Below are 21,912 nucleotides of genomic sequence, written 5' to 3'. Positions count from 1 at the left end.
TATAAAGTTTAAACCAAAGAAAAAGAATTTAGAGTAAAAATAGTCGGGAGTGTTATTGTAGTAACGTATGGACCAGGCGCTACTAACGTGATATAACCAGCGGTTCATTATAACACTAGAATCCGCTTGGGCTATAAGGAGATTTTGTAATTAAGATAAAAGTATAACAACTGCTAGTTTAAAACGTTTGCTAGAGCTTGAAAAATACCGTGGTGTATACTGGGTACTATAGCTTGTAGAGTGAGTTTGATAGGTAGAAATAAGACGGCGTGTAAGCCAGTTACTATGCCCAGTATCAATTTACTATTATTTATACAAAGACAAGAAATAATGATACATATTTCATATAGTAGGTTGGGGTAAGATGGATTATCACATAATTTTCACATTTATAAATCAAGTTTTAAACAAATAACAACGCGAGTCGTGAGAACACGGTTTTAAAGTTCTGCAAAACCCAATGGAACGATAAAATAGAATGAAAACATGGACCATCTTACCCTAACCCACTAGATATAATATTCTTTGCCGTTGCAGATACACCTGTTTGAATTGAAGTGCATTGCAGAAATGGACCCAGCAAAAATAGCCGTTTTAGTTGCGATATTTACAAATAGATTTCAAAGGAACTATAAAGGAAACAAATAAAAAACATTCAGCTACCCTGGCTGGGATTCGAATCCATTACCATCCGTTACCGTCTTCTGATTTTAGGGTTAAACGTGGACTGTTTTCCGTGTAGAATTGTGAGTACCAGCGTCTGTATTTTGCAATAAGTGAGTCTTCTTTTAGCAGCTTGGGTCGCGGTTCAAATGTTTTATTATTCCAAATCATTACGTCACGATCAACCTAGAATACAACATATAGGAGTCACGTGGTTGCAGTTTAATAATTCTTTGAATATTATTTGTTTACTACCAATCGAAACAAAAGGAAAAGTTGTCCCATCTTTCCACACCCTACTCTATATTAGGTTGGGGTAGGATGATATATGTTTACATTTTGTTTCGTTGCCTAATTTGGTAGTAAAAATAGAATATTTACAGAAAATATATAACCGTATCCTTGCCACTCTATAAATGAGCGTTGTTAATTGTTAAAACAAGTCCAAGCAACGTGTCATACGGTCTGACAATCAAACAAATTAATTTGAAGTAAAAGAGAAAAAATTTTTTTATCCTTATATAGATTATATATGAAGTTGTTTAGCAAAGGTATGCGCGTCTTGTATTTGTTGTACGTTTAGCGTGTACAATTCACGTTAAAGTTAACGTTAACTGCAAACAAATGAAACTAACGTAACGTAACATGTAGCCTAAATGCGTATGGGAGTGTATAGCAATTACAGTAATATATAACTTTAAATAAAATTCTTTGGGGCAAACGTAAGATATGTGTGTTATACGTTGAACGTGTACGATTCAAGTTAAAACTACCGTTAACCGCAATTAAACGTAACGACATTACTACCCTAAACGCCTATGGTAGTGAATAGCAATTACAGTAGCATAAACTTCGTTAAATTATTTTACAGCGTATACGTAAAGACGTCTAGATGTACGGAGTTTGCGGCTTTTCAAGCGTAACTAACCATGAAAGAAAGCCGCTCAGTCATGGTGCACCTTTTGTTCAGAAAGTCCTAGTAAGTAGGTAAGGTTGAATTACTGTTGTTGTAAATCCCCGTAAGAAAAGCCGGTAGTCAATGGCTTACGTAAATGCTTTGTTGTAAGCAGCATTAAAACTGTGCCCGAACACATTCCAAACAAATATCAACATCCACGTCAAAAATGACTCACGCTGCGCCTATACGGAAGAGGTTTTGGCTGCAGTTTTATATAATTCAATATTTCTAAATCTTATGCTTACTGTTGAGTTCTAACTTCTTACGCATCAGACACGCATGTTACAACGTCAGTGTCTTTTTAAACATCAAACATAAATGACCTTTATACACCTCATGCTCACTGTTCAGTTATAACATGGGTGCCTTCTTATACACTCGCAGACATACAAGGTGTATTCATACACCTCATGCTCACTGTTGAGTTATTACATGGGTGTCTTCTTATACACCAGACACACATGGTGTATTCATACACCTTATGCTCACTGTCTAGTTATAACATAACAAACAACAATGCAAACCTGAATTGCTTCTAGGTAAAGAAAAATTCGACCCAACCAAACCGGTATCGACCAACTTGCATGCAGATTATGGGTGAGTACGAGGTGTAGGGGTTCAACAGGGGTAAGGGTCTGTACAAACACTCCTTTTCCGAACGGGGAATCAAAATGAAGATGCACGATGCCTGGTCCAATCTAAAAGTAAAAAATGATTAATTAGTGGGATTTATAAAAGGGGTGGTGGTAGCTTTAGGGCGCTAGGTGATTTACATGTGTTTTATGAGTTACAGATGTATATAGGTAACTTATAATTCGCGCGCGTGTTCCAATACGGCGAGACACGCCAGAGGACCAGGGATTTAGCCAGATTTGACCCATTACCAAAATGGTCGGCATACTATATAGTAAAGTGGGGAAAGATGGGACACCTTTAGCACATAATATCTAAATATTCTGATCGTGTTTTAAACAATTAACAACGGTATATATGGAAGTCGTGAGTAGCCTATACGGTTTAATAACTTTTTAAATGTTCTTTGTTTACTACCAAACGGGACGAGCAAATGGAACGAAAAGGTGTCTCATCTTCCCCCACCCTACTATATGCTAAAAATGTAAAATACACTGACTAAGCAGTAATTGATTTAATATTCACACGTCAATCACTTGACAGTGCGCATGTGGTATGACATACCTGGTACACGTTAAGGTTGAGAGAGAGCAGTTTGAATCGTTTGAAGACATGTAGGTAGTGAGTAAGGTAGAATAGAGAAATATGAGGTTCCTCGTCCGCTGGCCCAATGCATTGTGCCTTGAATGAATGAATGAATGAATGCAACTTTGCTATTATAGTTTAAAATGCATTGTGCCTAAAGTTAAATGAGTAAATGTAACTTTGATTGTAGTTTGAATCACAACTGAATGAATGTGACGTGTTTATCCTCGCATGATGAGCCTAATGACAGTAGTTATGACAAGGCTGTTCTGTTTCCATATACCTCGTCCCCGCTTACGGGTTAACACATATGCAACTATGTGGGTAATTGAACGAATAAATGTAACTTAATTATTTATCTTTGTGTGACAGGGCAGCAACAGTCGTTATACCACAGGTGTTATGTTTTATACCCCTCATGCTCGCTTACGAGTTACGAAGCAATAAACGGTATCCACCTTACCCCACAGTACAATAGCAGGACCGCTTATTTTCTAAACACTATTAAAGGTTATGTTCTTACGACCTTTATCGGACAAACACTCGTAACTTTATATCTTAACTCTGGACAACAAAGTCGCCAACGATTCAAATTTCAATGTAGTTAAAACGCATGTAAACAGACCAAACACACGAAAATCTCGTTTACTCTTATGTCCATAACAACCGCGGACGACAAATGGTTATATTTGCTGTCTTTACAGCTAGTTCAATGTTTGTATAAGCGCGCTATACAATTTCTGTGAATGAACGCCATGCTATAGGTATATATCGTATTTGCATAGATTTTGCGAAATGTTTTGAAATTTTATGATGAATTTTGAAATCTGATTTGGTGTTAGAATTGATTAGAACTTTGGTCTTAACTAAACCCTTGATCTATTTTAAACCAATCAGTTAATTGTGTGTAAACCTGAAAGCATTCTTTGGGTTCCATTGGTTTGGCAAGAACTTAAGTGGATTATTGCAGCCTATGTATACGTTTGACCTAACTTACTTTTGGCCCTTTTGGGGGGACGTAAAATCTAGGATAAACAGCTTTCGGTATCAGTACAGAAGTCCTTTGGTACGTGAGCTACATACTAACAAAAATTAAAACTCTAAAAAAGATAAAAAATGAAAATTAACCCCAATTCATAAATACCATACCTTGAAAATATGCTCCGCGAAATTCCACCACGACGAATACTGTGTAGATAGATTTGCACCGGACATGGCGTGTGGTACGTGAAGATGGCTCAGATGGGCCAAGTCGGAACCATTTTCAGGGACATCCTGGTAAAGAGTGAATGAATAAATGATTGAATGTAACTTATTTTTTCCCGTGTGGTGAAGCAATGGCAGATGTTATAACACGGGTGTTCTGTTTCATACACCTCGTTTCCGCTTACAGGTTACCATGTAACATGATGCAAGTAATTATTATTTGCGGATTTTGTAATGTATGGCTAACAATTTAGACAAACCATTAGCGGGCATTAGATTAGAGCAATAGAAATCGCCATTAAGCGTCTTGCCCAAGGACAAATATGCATATAATAGCAGCAGCATTAAAAAGCTTCGAACCCGTAAATTCTAAGCCAAAAACACAAAACAACTATAAGTAACTGAGACAGTCTGAATGCCGCATGTACTAAGCAGTAGTGCAAAGGGCACGACAATTCGCTACAGGCTAGACTCGACAGCAAGTTAATGTAAACAGAATACCTTACATTCCGTGTGGTGGGCGGTTATGAATATATGTGTTTGACTGACGCATATTTAATATCTTTAAAGAGGATTAAGTAATAAAGCTACATATTTTACAATATCAAATCACGTAGGCCTACTTGGTGGCAACACATGTGTTGGTTTAAAATACTGTAACACTGTTAATTCTCGCGCCCGTAGAAAGCGTTGTTAATCATTAAAAACACGGTTTGAAAAAAATGGGATATTACGTACTAATAGTATCCATCTTACCCCACATTACTGTAGGTCTAAAATTCTGACACCTTATTAATATTTACAACTTTATGTTAAAAATTACTGCATACATTATATAGTACTGTGGGATAAGATAGATATATTTACCACATAATGTCCCATGTTTCCTAATCGTGTTTTGACAATTAGCAACGCCCCTTAAAAGTCGTGAAGCCATATGGCTCTATAAATCTATAAACACTTTTTGTTTACAATCAAAAGGGGCGATATAATATAATAAAATGTGAAGCATCTTGCACCAGGCGATTATACCTGTATATGAGTATTCGCATGGTGTTCTACTCTGCCTTTGTAGGTGAACTTGCCAGTAGATATTTCACTTATATCAGGGATCTCCCATTCTGGCTCTTTTCCATCGCAGTGAAACCACACGAAAATAGCTTTGTTCACTTCACGACACGGCCACGATTTGGTCTTCGCAAAAGTTGGAACTGCAAATGAGAACATGTTATAGGTTTATGTATTGGAATTTTCTATGACCAGGGGTCGTGAGTCATTGGCCTTTTTGCTTTAGCTTGTTAGTGTGACACTGTAGCTATTTATATAGGTTACCCAACTTGTTCGTTATTTATGCCAATAATCTGTTGTAGCGGCTATTTAGATCACAAGTTATATAATACAACTTGCAACATTAAAACAGTAATCAAAGTTGTGATAATGCTTATATAGGGCACCCAATGCTGAACTATAAAGTAGTACTCGTTGTTTGAATATGTGTATTACGCTATTTATGGCATTCGGATATAAAGAATGTCACGATTTTGGCGGCTAATTACAAACTTATAACACGATTTAATTGGCCAGTGTAAATTTGGTGATCTAGAATTTTACATTGTGACGTTGTATGTTGTACACGTCACAATACATGGTCACAATATAGAGCATTCGACTATATAGGTGGTCTAATTTATGCCGCGGTTTGCTTGTACTCACGTATTCATGTAGACTACATCTGAGTGTACGAAGTAAATATAAACGCCATAACCCGTTAAGCAATTAACTTTGATAGACGAATGTAATACGACCTCTCAGAAAACCCTTTACCCCGAAATAGCAAACCAAATATGTTTAAATCTTTATACGAAGGCGCGGCAAAAGAAATACACTTTAACAACCAATAAAAGGAGCTTTGAATAGGCCCGTATATTTAGATCGAATGTTTGTCTTTAGTCAGGCAAAGGCCATTTGAGATAAGATGCTATCATTATACAATGCTAGGTTCATTAGTTAATAATTGTATGGCGGCCAAAGTACATATATGGAGTCAGTTAACCTAACACGCTGTACCGGCGCCTCTTTACTTTGTGTTTCCAATCAAAGCTATGTTACACTCAGGTATTGTAAAGTTCAAACCGCTCGCTAAAATAGCTATCGGCGAAATCCCAGGTCCCTGGCTTGTCTAGCCGTATAGGACCTCACTCAAATTAATAGAATATCAAATAAAACATGGAATAATATGCCATTTTTACTTGTTTAATCGAAAAATTGTGGTTAAAAAACAGATTAATCTGCCTTAGTACGTTTTTCTACACAAATTTGTTTGCCTTTTATAGGTGTCGTGGTATTTTATAAAGTATAAAACTGTGGGTGAGATAAAGTACATACGATCGCATATTTCCTAATCCAGTTATTAACCAATTAACAACGCTTTTGCAAAGTCGTGAGGCTACGGTCATACAATTCTGTAAATATTCTTCGTTTACTAACAAATGGGACAATAAAAGAGAACAAAATGCACCATCTTCCCCTAACCTAGGATACATAGTTGACATAGGTCAAATAACAATGTGGAAAGCACCCGTGTAACCTGACGCTATTGTTGCTAAACCCGTTTTGGTGCTTTGTTTATATTTTGTATACAACAGGGTACTGGTGGTGACAACCAAGCTTGAATAATAAATACATTTTCAAAAAACATCCGGTGTTTCTTCTTACGACACAGAAACGTTACTATCGAACAAACAAGCATTAGTATGTTGGTGTATTGGTATTGTATAATAAATTACATATAGTGGGTTGGAGTAAGATGGTCCATGTTTTTATTTTTCGTGGTAAACGAAGAATATTTGCCGAATTGTATAACCGTATTCTCACGTCTGAATACGCGTTGTTAATTGTTAAAAACATGATTAGAAAAATATGAGATATTATGTGCTAACGGTATCCATCTTACCCCACAGTACTATACAGCATCTTTCTTTGGGTTACTTACTTTTTTCGGAGTAAGGTATCGCCACGCATTTTCCGTCTCCGTCGAATCGCCAGCCATGGAAAGGACATTCCAGGCAGTCGTTCTTTACGATCCCGCCAACAGCAAGGTTTCCACCCATATGAGGACAATATGCATCCAATATACTTGCTTTGCCAGACTTAGAACGAAAAACAGCAAAGTGCTCGCCTGTTAAAATGCACTGTGATAAATTTGTAGACATAATTTTTTATTTGTCCTTTTGAATATAGTACTAAAGATTAAATTAATGAAAAATGTGCATAGAAAGGAATTAATTGACAGCAAAACAAAACTCGTTAAAAACATAAGTAAAAACTTCTTGGGTTAAAGTGTCAAATAAAAGCGTTGCTGCTACACCCACAAAGCTGTATAAAATTGTTGGGCCAAATTTATTGTGCTAAAATAGAGCATGTGACGTATACAGCAGGGTACAATAACAAGTATAGTATTTCCGACAAGCACTTGTGTTTGCGTGTATCTGCTATTGCACAATCTTGCGCAACTACAACCAAAAGCGTAACATGAAAACCCCCCGCTTTATCTATAAGAGGAAAATTCCGCACATATTTCGGGACTTTTAGTTCGTTGGAAAGTAGTTAGGAGAAAGGGAGATGCAATACAAACATAAATTCAAGGGTTACCGAATGTAAACTATGCGAATCACATTGCGGTCATCTTTTTATATAACTAGCAACATTTGCGGAAAACACGTGATGTATAGTAGGGTGGGGAGAGATGGGACACTTTTTCATTCTATTTTCTTGTTCGATTTGATATAGTAAACAAAGAACATTCAAAGTATTATAAACCGTATCCTTACGACTCCTTTAGACCGTTATTAATTGTTTAAAACACGATCATAATATTTAAATATTATGCGATAAAGGTGTCCCATCTTCTCTTCCACCCTACTATATACCGTCTTATAGGTTTTGTCGTTTTTTATCAGCATAAAACAAGCATATCAGTAGACGCCCACTAATTACGTATGCATTTAAAACATATGTCAGTGTGTATCAACAGGAAGTGATTTGAAACAGAAAGTGAAGCTGTAATCAACCTTTGTTTATTAGTGAGATACAATGATTGGTTTTGTTGTTGTTAATAGCTGGTGTATTAACTAAAATGTATATGTAATGATTCATGCTTTGGATGTGTTATATGTTATATGTAATACGGTGTCTTGTGTTTATGTTTCACGCCTTGGAACAGTATAGTAAAGTTTTACACAAAAAACACTCGCTGGATCTATATGCTCTACTATACTGGCGGGTTGTCGAAATTGTCAGATTTACAATACAAAAACTTGAAGAAATTCCCCCAAAAATAATCACCCACAAAGTTACATACGTGGTAACTTGTAAGCAGATACGAGGTGCTTTGAAACAGAATGTTCCTTTTTTAACGATTGCTATTGCCCCGAAATCAAAAACTTATTTAAAATCTGCAAGATTTTGCGAACCCGCCAAGTTTTGAGGTGGAGAGTACCTAACGTGTATAAATAGCCTATAGCAATATCAACGTAAGTTCATGTCTCATTGTTGTAATGTTTATAAGCAAGGCATACATATGACAACGGTGGCATAGCTTATAAACAAACCCAAATGAATGAATGAATTTGTTTATCCTCGCGTGACAAGGTAGCCAAAGTCGTTATAACACACGGGTGTTTTGTTCCATGCATCTCGTGCTCGCTTTACAATTGTAAAAATGTAGAAAACCAAATTAACCACTGGTTTAGGCAAATGCTGTTAAGTGTCTTGACTAAAAACACTTACGCCCTCAATGGTAGCAGCATTGAGTCTCGAACCCAGTAACCTTTCTATGCTATAAGTGCCCTAACCACTGCCCAACGGCACCGATGTTTAACAGCTCTATAGTTTAAAAACGAGGCTTCGAACTGACAACAGTGGTTTAATTTACGAACAGCGTCGTGTGTAAGTGGTAATGGTCTCAAAGCTCGTCGCTGCTACCGTTGTTGGCGTGTATGTGTCCTTAGGTAAGACCCTTAACGCCAATTGCTCCAACCCAGTCGTCACTGACGGGTTATTAGCCCGGCAAATTCCATACATTGGAACAAACCATATCCTAGTAACTTACCAAGAGCCGTTACTTGTTTAACTTGGCCGGGTTCAAGTTGCTGCGAGTCCACCAGTCGAAACCAGCCATTAGGAAAGACAGGGGGTAGATCGTCCCCGACTTTTCGTCTTCTGCGTACCAAGTTAGCGATGTCTTTCTTTGAAAGATGTCCCTCTTCGTGGTTTTGATATCTATAATACGCAAAAAAAGAGAAGTTGTAAAAGAAGCAATACTTTTTTTGGTATGCCGTATTTAAATTAAGACTCATTTGGAATGTGGAAACCTTTAATTTTATAGATAGGCAAAAAAAGGAATATTTTTTTGTTTTGCCTGGTAGCAGAAGTAGCAGAGTATCTGACGCATGCGCTCAGACTATTGCGCAACCATACCCGTTTTTAAAGGTAAATTTTCGGAAACTGTATTGGTATAGTCTAGTGCTTGGACGTGCGTCTTACAGAAACTTGTTCTCACCGAAGCGTAACAGAGCGATTTGATTGGTTAAAAAGGGGGGATGGCTGCATACCAGTCTGCATTTAAAATACGCCTCTGTATTTACGACTTTTAGAGCTAAAAAGAGCCCAAAATATGACATAGAAAAATATCTTTACGTTGCAATTAATTGGAATAAAGCGTCGTATATTGTGGATGTATTTTAAACATGTCAATATTTTATATAGGTTTTTAATCACGTCCTATTGCATAGGTTTGCATATACGATTTGGAACCATTCTCAACACTATAGCAATTAATAATATGATTGTTGCAGTTTCGGTAAGCTAATTAGCTTTATACGCGTATGGGACTGTTACCTTTATACTGAGAACATATGTATAGCTTTCCTTGAATAATTTAACGCAAAGTCAGCTGCATACTAATAAGCAAATGGTCAATGCGAACTGCAGTCTATATTTAGACTGGTTATTTGCTAACGACTGTTGTTTCATTGTTACCGTGTGTAACTGTATAAGTGTAATTTTGTTAAAATGATATTCTTATGATTTGATTCAGCCACAGAAAAAATAAACGCCTTTTTATTAACCTACAGACTGACTCTGGAAAATAATCAGGTCACCTTTAAAAACCACAAAACATAATACCCAATTGGGGTGCTTTTTCGACTGCTAAATACGATTAAGTGAGAATATACATACATGCTTAAAACGTGAGCGGATTTTGCTGTTATAATACAACATTCAAAATAGACAGTTTACAGTTGTAATGGTATGATCGCACAAAAGTTGAATTTACATATTTTTTAATTCATGCGCTCGCATAAATAACTTATAAATGCCACGGTGTTAAAACGTTTGCTGTTCGGATAAGGAGAACTTATTATTTTAAAAGCCAATACGGCCACCAATATCTATATACCGCATTTGCATGGTGAACACGCATGCATATTTAACTAGACTTTTCCCTTTAAAAAATAATAAACCATTTTTACGTTTGCAAACCGAAACGGGTGTACATGAACAAAATCATTGAAATGTAATTAACTTTTAACGACTGTCGTTTTGTTGTTAATTTCATTCTCTTCGTTGTTTCAATATTATGAGAAATAAGAATGAAAAAATGTACTATATCTTACCAGTGTATAGTGCGTTGGGGTAAGATGGGACACCTTTAGCACATTATAACCAAGTACCCTGATCTTGTTTAAACGATTAACAACGGTCTATGGGAGTCGTGGGGATACGGTTTTATAATTCTTTGAATTTTCTTTGTTTAAAACCAAGTGTGACGAGAAAATAGAATGAAAAGGTGTCCCATCTCCCCCCCAACCTTACCATATGTTAACTTGACTGAATAAATAAAATGATGTTAAATTAACTTCACTTACCCAATACTCCCAAGTCGTTTTACTCTGTTGTAGGGCACAAAGACCAAAACGTACAAGAAATACATCAGCACTGAGAAGCCAGCTATACAAAGGGCAAGACACAGTAGCAAAACCGCCGATTTGAGATTCAGATAAAACTCGATTTCTTCATCAGAAATTGTTGACACTCTTGTAGCATTCGAATTGTAACTTTGGTCGCTTTTGTGTCCAGCAAAATTACTGACAGACTTTGTTAATACGTCCGCCACCGGCACAAGTATGTTTTCAAATAGCAAGCGGGGTATTCGTGAGATCATGTTGGCCTATATTGTACCTTTAGGAAGCAAAATAAAGTCGTCAAGTAATGGTAGATGTATGTGTATTATTGTATTTTATGAACGCTTATCTAGATAATAGTGCTGTTGGGTAAATAGGACACCTTTAGCACATGATATCCAAATATACCAATCGTGTTTTAAACAATTAACAACGGACGTGAGCATACGGTTTATAGTTCACTGAGTATTCTTTGTTTACTATCAAATGTGACGAGCAAATAGAACGAATAGGTGTTCTATCTTCCCCACCCCACTATATACTGGTTTAAACCCATATACGTTCAACCAAACAAAAATAAACAAAGTGTGAAAAAGATATTCGGCAATCTTTTATTCGTGATATTAACTTGCCAGAAGACTTATTTTACTCTTATAATGCACCTGGCGGCAACAAAATATAAACATTTATAAACAATTTACAGTAAAGAACTATTTTAAACAAAAACACCCACGCAGAGGCAAATACCAGCTAGAACTACTGCATACACTTATCTAACTTATCAGAGAGTCCGAGTTAATGCGAATTGAACAATAACAATAACATTTGATTCACCGAATTCTTGCATCTTAACATAAATACACGTCATGACGATTGAAACTGCTTAAGACATAACTTAACAGGCTGCGCTGCTACTCGTATAAAATGACGCATCAAACACGGAAGCAGGCAGAGCTATATTTGTTGTTCTACCGACTGTACGGTCTTTATACTTATAGAAAGATCAGAGAGATCTAAGCTCACCGCTGTTACATTAGTATTTCACCTTATGTTGTCATAAAATTATACTAAAAACACCTGCAGGCAATACAACTACCGGTAAATGCCTTTCAACGTCTGTCGTTTTGCTGCTAATTCCCTTCTGTTCAATTTTTTGATACATCTGATCTTTGTTACTGTGCTCGAAAGCTAAAATAAAACTTAATTTATGTCATGGAATATTTGTCGATTTAACCGCTGCTGTATGGTCGACTTTAACGGTCACGTAAACTTTTATACAGCCTGCTTTTGTAGCTCTACTCTAACCGCATAGTTTCAGTCGGTTTGCGCAATCGTCTCACGGACATTTCGAAAAAGGCGCTGAAAATTTAATGAGCAACAACAGAAATTCCTTGCGCAAGAGCTAGCTATTCCCTGGTCTGCAGACAGACATTGAATAACCCGCAAAAAGCAACTGAAATCTGCTCTTTGCGCTTGCCAAAGGTTTTACTACTAAAGTATTTTATACTATAAACCAAAGTATGATATACTACGGTACAGTGGCTTACTGTAGCTAGTAAGACGGACATATTTCCCCTCGTTTAGTCGGTAGGATATGGCGCGCTAACAATTTAGCAACGACGGCCAAATAGCTGTTTGAATAACCGGCCAGATGGAACGGAAGCATTATGTTAGCTAACTAGGAGAAGTACACATATGCGGTAAAAGGTAAAGGGGCGAACGAGTTTAACAGACACAACAAGTACTATATAAAGCCTAAACCGTTCCAAAGACTAAAAAAAGTGTAATATCTCGTGTATGTTTACACACTCTCGTCTTATCGTCTGCAGGTAGGCGTATCACATTCGAGTTCATATTTCCAGCCGGGTCTTGGACGTGCCTGGCTGCCTGGATTGTAACATGACGTCGTTGCCTAGCAACAATATACGCCGATCAGTCGGGCCTTTCGTTGTAGGGCGCAAATAGAGGGTCCTGGCAAATGAAACGCTTGATTTGAGAAACACAAATGATGGTTCTAGCGGCGTACCGGCCGAGTAACTCTCTATAAACGTAAAGATGGATAAAAGAATACGTCGTACTAAAATAGCTGTTCTGTACACGCATATTAACATTCTCAAGAAAACAGCTAATTTTGCACTGTGCAAATATAGGTTTCTTTAAGAAAGAGCACACAACTACGTTCTTTGTATAAGGCTATACTTATTAACCAAATACTGTTAGCAGAGCACACATATTTCTTTTGGTGTTACCAAATACTAAATAGAACTATACACTGCACAGTTTCAATAACTAAGAAAACTATACACCTATTTAAACTTTCGACTGCCTTTTATATAACTCTTAGTTCAAATTTGTAACAAATGATTCTTAAAAGACGTAGTAAAACTTTATGAATAACCTCAGAATTTGTGCTAAATGACTCATAATTACGTGTAGTGATTCTATGTGTATCAGATTACCCAGAAACCTACTTACAATTTTACTTTATACCGCCCTTTTTTAAATCTAAATATATATGTACAATAGACAATCTCAGCCGTGCTACACTCTGTAGACCCCAACCGAAAGTGAAGACTACCACGCTAACGATCAAACAAAAGAAATGTAAGCAACCTTTTTCGTTGTCCTGAGCAAAACCTGCTATACGGGTGTTTTATCACGTAGACTGTAGATACCTTTCGGCTTCTTGGTTACGTTACATGTCGCTTAAAGGTGGCTGTACACAGTATCCGGCGTGCGAATTCGCATGCGAAGTCATATGCAAACCCTTGTCCAACTCCGCATGCGGCAGCGAAATCCGGAAAAACAGACAAAACGGACGAATTCCGGATAGTGTGTACAGCCACCTTAAGAGTTGGCATATGCACTGTTTTGTCGCTGTCTGACATGTGACGTAACAGGATAAACGTCATGAAATACGCTGTGCTGATTACACCGTACGTATACAACAACAAACAACAATTCGTATTACATCCAATAAGCAATCAAAACAAATTAAAACATTACAAGTATATACGTTTATACGCACTGTGTTTGTCTGTTCTGATAAATGTACGAACAGACAATAACAAAAAAAAAAACAATTTATAATGTAGTGTAGCTTATATCAGAGTCCGTATATAAATAGAAATACGGACTTTGGCCTAGAGTATTTTGGGGTGAGATGGGACTCATTTAGCGCACAATATCCCATATTTCCTGAGCGTTTTAAACAATTGACAACAGTCGTGAGGATACGGTTTTATAACTCTTTAAATATTCTTTGTTTACTAACAAATACGACGATAAAAGAGAATAAAAACAGGGACCATCACATCCCAGACTTTACTATATTAGAGTGGAGAAGACGGGACACCTTTAGCACATAATATCCAAGTATCCTGATTGTGTTTTAAACAATTAACAACGGTCTATGAGAGTACTACTAAATGGAATGAGAAAGTAGATTTTAAAGGTGTCTCATCTCCCCACACCCTACTGTAAAACATCAAGAATCAAACCAAAATATTACAGGTATAAACATTTATAAGCAATCTGATGGTTTTGACTTTACTGGAAAAGACTTTCCAGTAAGCTAAACTTAACTTATTTTTTAGAAAACACTCTATTTCGTTTTAGTATAAACCACGTATATAGTGCTTTCTAAGAAAACGACAGCGTGTTTTCTGCAAAACCTATTTTTCTGTCAGCGCGTCTAGACTCCAGAACGCGCTATTCTTGCAAATAGCTTTTGTTATTCTATTATAACACTTCGGGTAAAATTGAATTCGTATTTAAGACGCAACGAAGCCGTTTAGTACCTTACTGAGCCGAATTGTTAAAAAGCGGTGGTAATAAAATTTGATACGAACTGTGAAATACATAGGCCATTGTCGATCTCTATTCTGTGTTGTGGTGGGGTCCCGCAACGTGGCATGCCATGGGACCTAAGATTAAGGTCAGAGTTGTTCCATTACCTCATGAAAATAAGATAAACAGGTAAAACATGAATGCAAACGTCGCGTATGTGAAATAACAAGCATGTGTGTTTGTGTTTAAGAAGACATTCATGTTATAACTTGACAGTGAGTATAAGGTGTATGAATACATCATGTGTGTCTGGTGAAGACACCAACGTTATAACTTGACAGTGAGCATGAGGTGTATGAATACATCATGTGTGTCTGGTGTATAAGAAGACACCAACGTTATAACTTGACAGTGAGCATGAGGTGTATGAATACATCATGTATGTCAGGTGTATAAGAAGACACTCATGTTATAACTTGACAGTTAGTATGAGGTGTATGAATAGGCTACACCGTGTGTGTTTGGAGTATAAGAAGACACCCATGTTATAACTCGATGAGCATGAAGTACATGCCAGTATTATGTACAAATATTAGTTATACTAACCGCACATTATATATTAAACGTTTAATGTTTGTTTTTGGTCTGCATATATGTGCTGTATAGTCTGTCCTATGATCTTTTGTGACTATATGCCTATAGACTTGCAGTTTTAATAAAAACAAAAATGGTTGTTAACGATGTATAACATGATGTAGTAGGGTGGGAAAAGATTGGAACTTTTTATTATGCTATTTTCTCGTCCCATTTGGTAGTAAACAAAGAACGTTTAAAGAATTATAAAACCGTATTGTCACGACTTCCATAAACCGTTGGTAATTGTTTAAAACACGATCAGGATATTTGTATAATATATGCCCAATGTGTTCTATCTTATTCCACAGTACTATATGTATTACTTTCGGTTGGCGTGGCTGATAAATGATGATTGTTTACTAAAACTGCTTTTCACCCACGAGATATCAAATACCAAGCTAATGAAGCTATACAGATGTTTTTAAGCGATGCGTGCCGAAACCGGACACCGTAGCTGGACAACATAGTGACCACTGTGTTGAGACAGCGATTGTACCTTTTGTGAAGGAAATACAAGTTATATAGAACCTAAATATCTATTTATTTTTCAAACACGTTGGCAAAGATCATAATATTTAAAATACCACGGGGAGGGGAATCAACAGCAAAACGACAGTTGTTAAAACACGCTGTGGGTGAACTAACAGGAAAAGGCGTCAGTTAAAAAGTGTGGCTGTTGAACTGATTAGGTATTTTGGGCTATGAGATATGAACCATTGCACATTAACGTTATTGTTTAATGGGAAAATTCTGTCTTACATTCAAGGCCTCTGGCGAATACGCATAATCACTAATACCGTGAATACATTTCTTTATTAGCGCAACACTCTTAAAACGGGGTGTGTGGTCGCGCGGATTTTAAATCTTTTTTTGCCGGTGTCTGGTAAAATTTGGTCCGGTTGCTATTGCGCCCGTAGCGCAACTACGCATGCCTAGAAAGTGGGCACGTATATTATGTAAGAAATCGTCGCAAAGGTAAAAAAGAGCTAAAGGTCAAAACATTTTAAATACACTCTTGCAAGATATTAGCCTACGCTAAAGTTTTACCCTGTTTTAGCCAATCCCTTTATACACTCAAAAATTGACTAGCAGATTTTCCAATACTTAAAGCCATTTTTACAATAGCTCCGCACCGCCGTCTTGCGGATGTATTTATTGCTCTTTAATCGACAAGTTAAAGTGAAACTTTACATAATGAAGAGTGTCATAAGATAGAGGTATAGAACACACTGGAAACATACGCAGAATAAAATTAGCAATATGCACAAACGTTTAATGTAGTTATTTAAAATACATGCAAGTACGATACTGTTAAACCAAATTAGTTTTAAAAATTTTAAACAGTTTTTGCAGAAATTTATAATTTAGGGTACCTTAAATGAAAGTTCAACATTTAAAATATAAAATGTTGCTAAAATTTACCTAAAAACATAACAGTTTCACACGACACAAAAAAAGTTAAAATTTCCTAAAATATTGATAAATTTAAAGAAAAGACTAAAATTTCTTCAAAAAATAAAAGTTCATAGGAAATTTAAATCTCTGGATTTGAGACTCGTTCTTTCCAATAGTTTTCAGTCTGCATCTCTCGAAGGCGCGACAGAGCTCTCTGGAACGCAAACTGTTCCTCTTCACCAGAGAAGATGTTGAGGTCCAAGGAGTCTTGAGTCTGGAAGATTTGAACCAAATGTAAGATCTTGATTCTTGATTTGGGGGTGCTAGGTTCAAGTCTTACTGTTGCAGCTATTAATTCAACTTCCAAAGCTATTATATTTAAGATACACCAAATGTAGGGTCTTGGATTCTTGATTTGAGGGTACTAGGTTCAAGTCTTACTGGTGGGACTGTTAGTACAACTTCTTACACACAATAGTTGGTAAATATATTGTTAAACAATCACCAAATGTGTTTGAGACTTATGACTTGGAAGTACTAGGTACAAATCTTACTGGTGATAGTGGTAATTTAACTCTCTGTATATTATGTGTATTTTGACTAAACTAAAGACTACAGATTTAAGGGTCACTACAGTAACTGACACTTACTGGTATTGGAAGTTAAATGCTGTATAATTACAATTAATTCTTAAAAAGAGTATTTGTTTATCCACATAGAGCGATCATATTTGACAGTGAGCATAAGGATCAATACAAAAGATCCACAAAAAAACATACCATGTAAACTTTCGCAGTCAGCGCTTTATTTTTGTCAATAGTTTAACCGGCCATAATTCAGCAGCGAGTTAAAAAAATATATATGCAATTTTTATGCTCTGAATTTTCGGAACTGCATTATTCAGTTAACATTACAACCAATAAATTAAATTTGTTTCACAGGATATCTTGTGTATCTAACTACCCCCCCCCCCCTCCCATGCATTTTAAAATTTGGGCGCTTATTATTACAAAACTGTACAAAATAATTTAATAGAAAACACATACCTGTTTTAGGTTTAGGTCATCTAAAATAATTGATTCCCTTTGAAGAACTTGTACTTTTTCTTCTTCTGTTGCGTTTACGAATAATTCAGAAGCTTCCGTTTCCGCAGATAAGATTAAACCCACCTGTGGCCAAAGTAACCAATGTTATAAATGCCATGAATCTTACCCTGATCTGGTGCTGATTTAGCAGAACGATTCTTGTGTAAAAAAATACAGTCAGGATCGTGCGCTACAAAAACGCGAAAGCCAAAAATTAAGACCAACAATAGAACTAAATTCCATTCTATACGAGAGATAAAAATAACAAAAACTTAAGAAATACAATGATATATTGATGTTGATCTAATTAATAAACAGTAAATATAATTGAATTATCTGATTTTCGTTACTATATTCGAAGATATAAATAAATTTATGTCTCGTCATTGAACATACTTTTGCATCATAGAAAGTATCTATGAGAGTGATGAACCTTCTCGCTTCTGTCTTCCGGAAGATGTTCATCCGTGGGACATCTCGGATCAAGATGATGTCAAACTCCTTGCTTAGCTCAATGTAATCAACTGCTCCTACTGCCTGTGAGAGGAAGATTTGATGAAAAAATCTTTTGGGAAATGAGGACTGAACGTTAGGGTAATAGAAGATTAGACAGTGAGCATAAGTTATGTGAACTATACGCACATAGCGTGTCTGGTGTATTACAGGACATGCAAGTTATAACTCTACAATGAGCATGAGGTGTATGAATACACCATGTGTGTCTAGTGTAAGAAGACAGCCATGTTACAAGTTTGACAGTGAGCATTAGGTGTTTAAACCATAATTATAACAGCTAATAAGGTAAACACAAGAGTTCACAAGCCTAACTAAATAAATACTGATAATTACCTGCATACAAATCTGCTCAAAAGTAAAATCTGCCACCCTACCACAAAACTTTGGCACTTGTAAGTCCCGACCAAGCACACGTAGTGTTTTAGATGTTGCTACACTGGTTGAACCACTTTGCATTGAGACATGGTATTTGAAGATTTCGTCCATGTTTTTGTCTGTTTGTGGGTCAGATGTCCTAAATTACATTTATGGTGTTTATTATGATCAAGTCTTCAGTGAGGCACACCTGACACCTGGGTTGTAGGCTTATTGGTCCCAGTCTACTACTTTTTTATTTATAAGAACATATTTTACCTAAAAAAATTTAAATAAATACTTACAATAAATACACCTGGCCGTCACAAGGTGCGCCCAAGAGCCGATAATCAGTTTGCGAGTCGATGCAACACGAAGTACAATGGGTTTTTAAGATGTCTATGAATGGAATAAAGTTTGATCGCTGTAGACCCCCCTTGTAAAGGTCTGTGAAAAAAAAGTTGTTTAATTGTAAATCAAATAGGCTTATTGGGGCAAGGCTGTTCTATTCTATGAGGGTGAGATCTTCAGTGAGGCACACCTGAGACCTGGGGTGTAGGCTTATTGGTCCCATTCTATTCTATGAGGGTGAGATCTTCAGTGAGGCACACCTGAGACCTGGGATGTAGGCTTATTGGTCCCAGTCTATTCTATTCTATGTGGGTTAGGTCCTGCAGCCTGATACCCTATGGGACCTAAGATTTAGGCCAAACTTTGCCTATTACCCTGACAGCTGACAGTGACACCCATGGTGCCACTAGATTTTAAAGCCTATGACTTCGCCGAATGTAGGCAACAATGGGTTAAATGGTAATGAATGGGGGATCTTTCCTTGGCAGCTCGACCAACAATATACATTCCGAAATATCCCTCTACTTTATAACCAAAGGCCCAATATATGTCAAGCATATGTAAACGCTAGAGGGGGGAATCTATGTTTTAATCTTTGTTTACAAAATTAATTACCTTCAGGTGGCCTGTTACTTGTAGCTACCATTACAACACCATTAGCGAATAACTCAGTAAATAATCGTTTCAAAATCATGGCATCGGCTATGTCTGTGACCTAAAGAGATATAACTGGATTATTTGTTGTCAATATATAAGACTATAGTGTGTTAACTCACAATATAGGTGCTGACAAGGTTATATATATATAAGTTAAGACATGACACTGTACAATAGATGACAAGGTTATTTATTTTAATGTAGGGATACATGCAGGAAACCTTTAGCACATAATGTCCAGATATCCTGATCGTGTTTTAAACAATTAGTAATGAGAATTTGTAAAACTAATTTCTCCTCATTGGTATTTATGTTTATTGATTAATGTAGAAACCTCATTGATTAATGTGGTGAATGCAATATACTACGGCTCTGCTTGTTAGTATATCCACACAACAGCAGGGTTAAAGCTATTTTTAGCTACCCTTACAATGCACTCATTTTACATGTAGTACTGGTACACCTATATTTATACCTATATACCTGAAACTCATCAAAACACAGCAAAGATATTTCGGAGCTAATTTCACGAGCCACTGGTCCGATTGGATCGTAAGGTTGAGGTTTTGTGCCAAGATTTCTTGCCAAGCCTTTCTTTAATTTGTGAATCCCTGAAAAATACCATAGTATTGCATTGGAAAACCTTCAATATAGGTAGACATGTATAAATTGCCAGACATTAAAAAATGAAAAAAAACATACACAAAAGTAACAAAATTTATATATCTCTTTGAATGCTTTAGCCACGTTCGGATTAATAAAACAGAGAAAAGAAGGAAATTAGCAGTAAATTCACAGCCATTAAAACATGCTACAGTTGAAGACTATAAAATTACACATACGTACTTGCATGTACATCTAACATAAAGGAGTTAAAATGAATTCTTTGTTTTCTATCCACGTTCACACAAGAGAAAAACAAATCCATAAGCATTGTCTTGCCAGTACCCACGCTACCATATATGTACAACCCTTGGGGTGGCCTTGTTGCATGCGAAGAAAAAATCTGGAAGAAAAACATGGTAGAGGACTAGAAGGTATTATTGAGTAGAGGTACGGTGCCAATGAAGAAGAATTTTTTTTTATTCTATTTTCTCATCCCATTTGGTAGTAAAAAGTCACAGTCACAACCCCTACAAAACATTGTTTAAAACATAATCAGGATATTTGGATATTATGACCAAAGGAGTCCCGTCTTACCCCATCCTACTATATGCCCGAAACAAACTTACTTTAGTGAAAAAACTGCCACCCTTTTGCACTGCTTCATAGCCATCCAGTTTTAAATGTAACTTTTCAAGAATTTGTATCACAGAATTTTGCTTTTCATCTTTTTCTATAACACCTTCCTTAAGTAATGCATTGTATAGCCTTAAAGGTGTGGCTGGTTTTTCAATTTCAGAGATGATTTTTGAAATATTTGTGTATGAACTGTTAAGCGCTGTAGTGTAGGCTCTTGAGTAACATACCACACATGGATAGTAGTACAGAGCACCTGAAACAGAATCATATGAATTGTTTTTTTATCTTTTTTATTGACCTAATTAAAATAGGGGTCCCACTCACATACATAAAAAGTATAACTAAAAAATACTCATATTTTAGGAAAACGTTTTATTATTAAGAAGTGAAATAAAAACATGAGTAAATAATAGAGGGACATCACACGAAATATGTACATTAACTATTATAATAACATAACGCACTTACCATTGCGATTGTACGTTCTTGAACGTAATTTCACATAGTTTTCACTAAACGAGCGAGTTAATATTCTTTTCACGCTCAAGGCATTACGTACATTAAATATCATAGCTTACAAAAACAAACCAAAAGGGGATACGACCCTAAACAAAACTACAGACCTAATAACGCTTTGTGTTTTAACACATAACAAGGCTTTGGTACCTAAAGGGAAATTTCTACATATGACGTAATATAATCGACATGCATGACTACGGTTTGCGATATTTCGGGGACAGAAAAGGATCTGACTTTAAAAGCAAAGTTTTCTATTCCAAACTCTGCATTTATGGGTACAGAACTACTATATATTACTTTATATGGATTCGCTGTATTTTTACACTTCCAATCAAGCAAAATTTTGTTATTCTCATAT

The 21,912-nt window shown here is 36.3% G+C and overlaps 1 protein-coding gene across 6 annotated transcripts; it reads right to left on the bottom strand.

Moving 5' to 3' along the window:
• Positions 1 to 571: 571 nt before the first annotated feature.
• On the bottom strand, positions 572 to 21,691 carry LOC100177386 (3-ketosteroid-9-alpha-monooxygenase oxygenase subunit-like). Of its 6 annotated transcripts, none has more exons than XR_003395954.1 (10): positions 17,877 to 17,972; positions 10,975 to 11,287; positions 9,156 to 9,325; positions 7,038 to 7,223; positions 5,078 to 5,256; positions 3,989 to 4,114; positions 2,819 to 2,935; positions 2,146 to 2,319; positions 1,592 to 1,803; positions 761 to 849 (listed from the first exon to the last, which is right to left on the bottom strand). XR_003395954.1 is itself a non-coding variant. In XM_018812167.2 (10 exons), exons 1-10 carry the CDS (start codon positions 21,604 to 21,606, stop codon positions 11,267 to 11,269), a joined length of 1,362 nt encoding a protein of 453 aa, XP_018667712.1. In that variant the 5' UTR covers positions 21,607 to 21,691; the 3' UTR covers positions 11,110 to 11,266.
• Positions 21,692 to 21,912: the final 221 nt, after the last annotated feature.

Source organism: Ciona intestinalis, chromosome 6 (genome assembly GCF_000224145.3).
Source record: "Ciona intestinalis chromosome 6, KH, whole genome shotgun sequence".
Taxonomy (NCBI): domain Eukaryota; kingdom Metazoa; phylum Chordata; class Ascidiacea; order Phlebobranchia; family Cionidae; genus Ciona; species Ciona intestinalis.
The sequence above is the reverse complement of the archived record's forward strand: the minus strand, read 5'-3'. Positions and strand labels throughout refer to the sequence as shown.

Bases quoted from the DNA above. Each gene is read 5' to 3' on its own strand.
- LOC100177386 (XM_002127419.5), bottom strand. From the start codon at position 21,606: ATGATATTTAATGTACGTAATGCCTTGAGCGTGAAAAGAATATTAACT. The intron at 20,800-21,025 runs GTAAGTTTGTTT...TTTTTCTTCCAG, and splicing joins GTGGCAGTTTTTTCACTAAA to ATTTTTTCTTCGCATGCAAC. The intron at 20,405-20,639 runs GTACGTATGTGT...GGTATTTTTCAG, and splicing joins TATGTTAGATGTACATGCAA to GGATTCACAAATTAAAGAAA.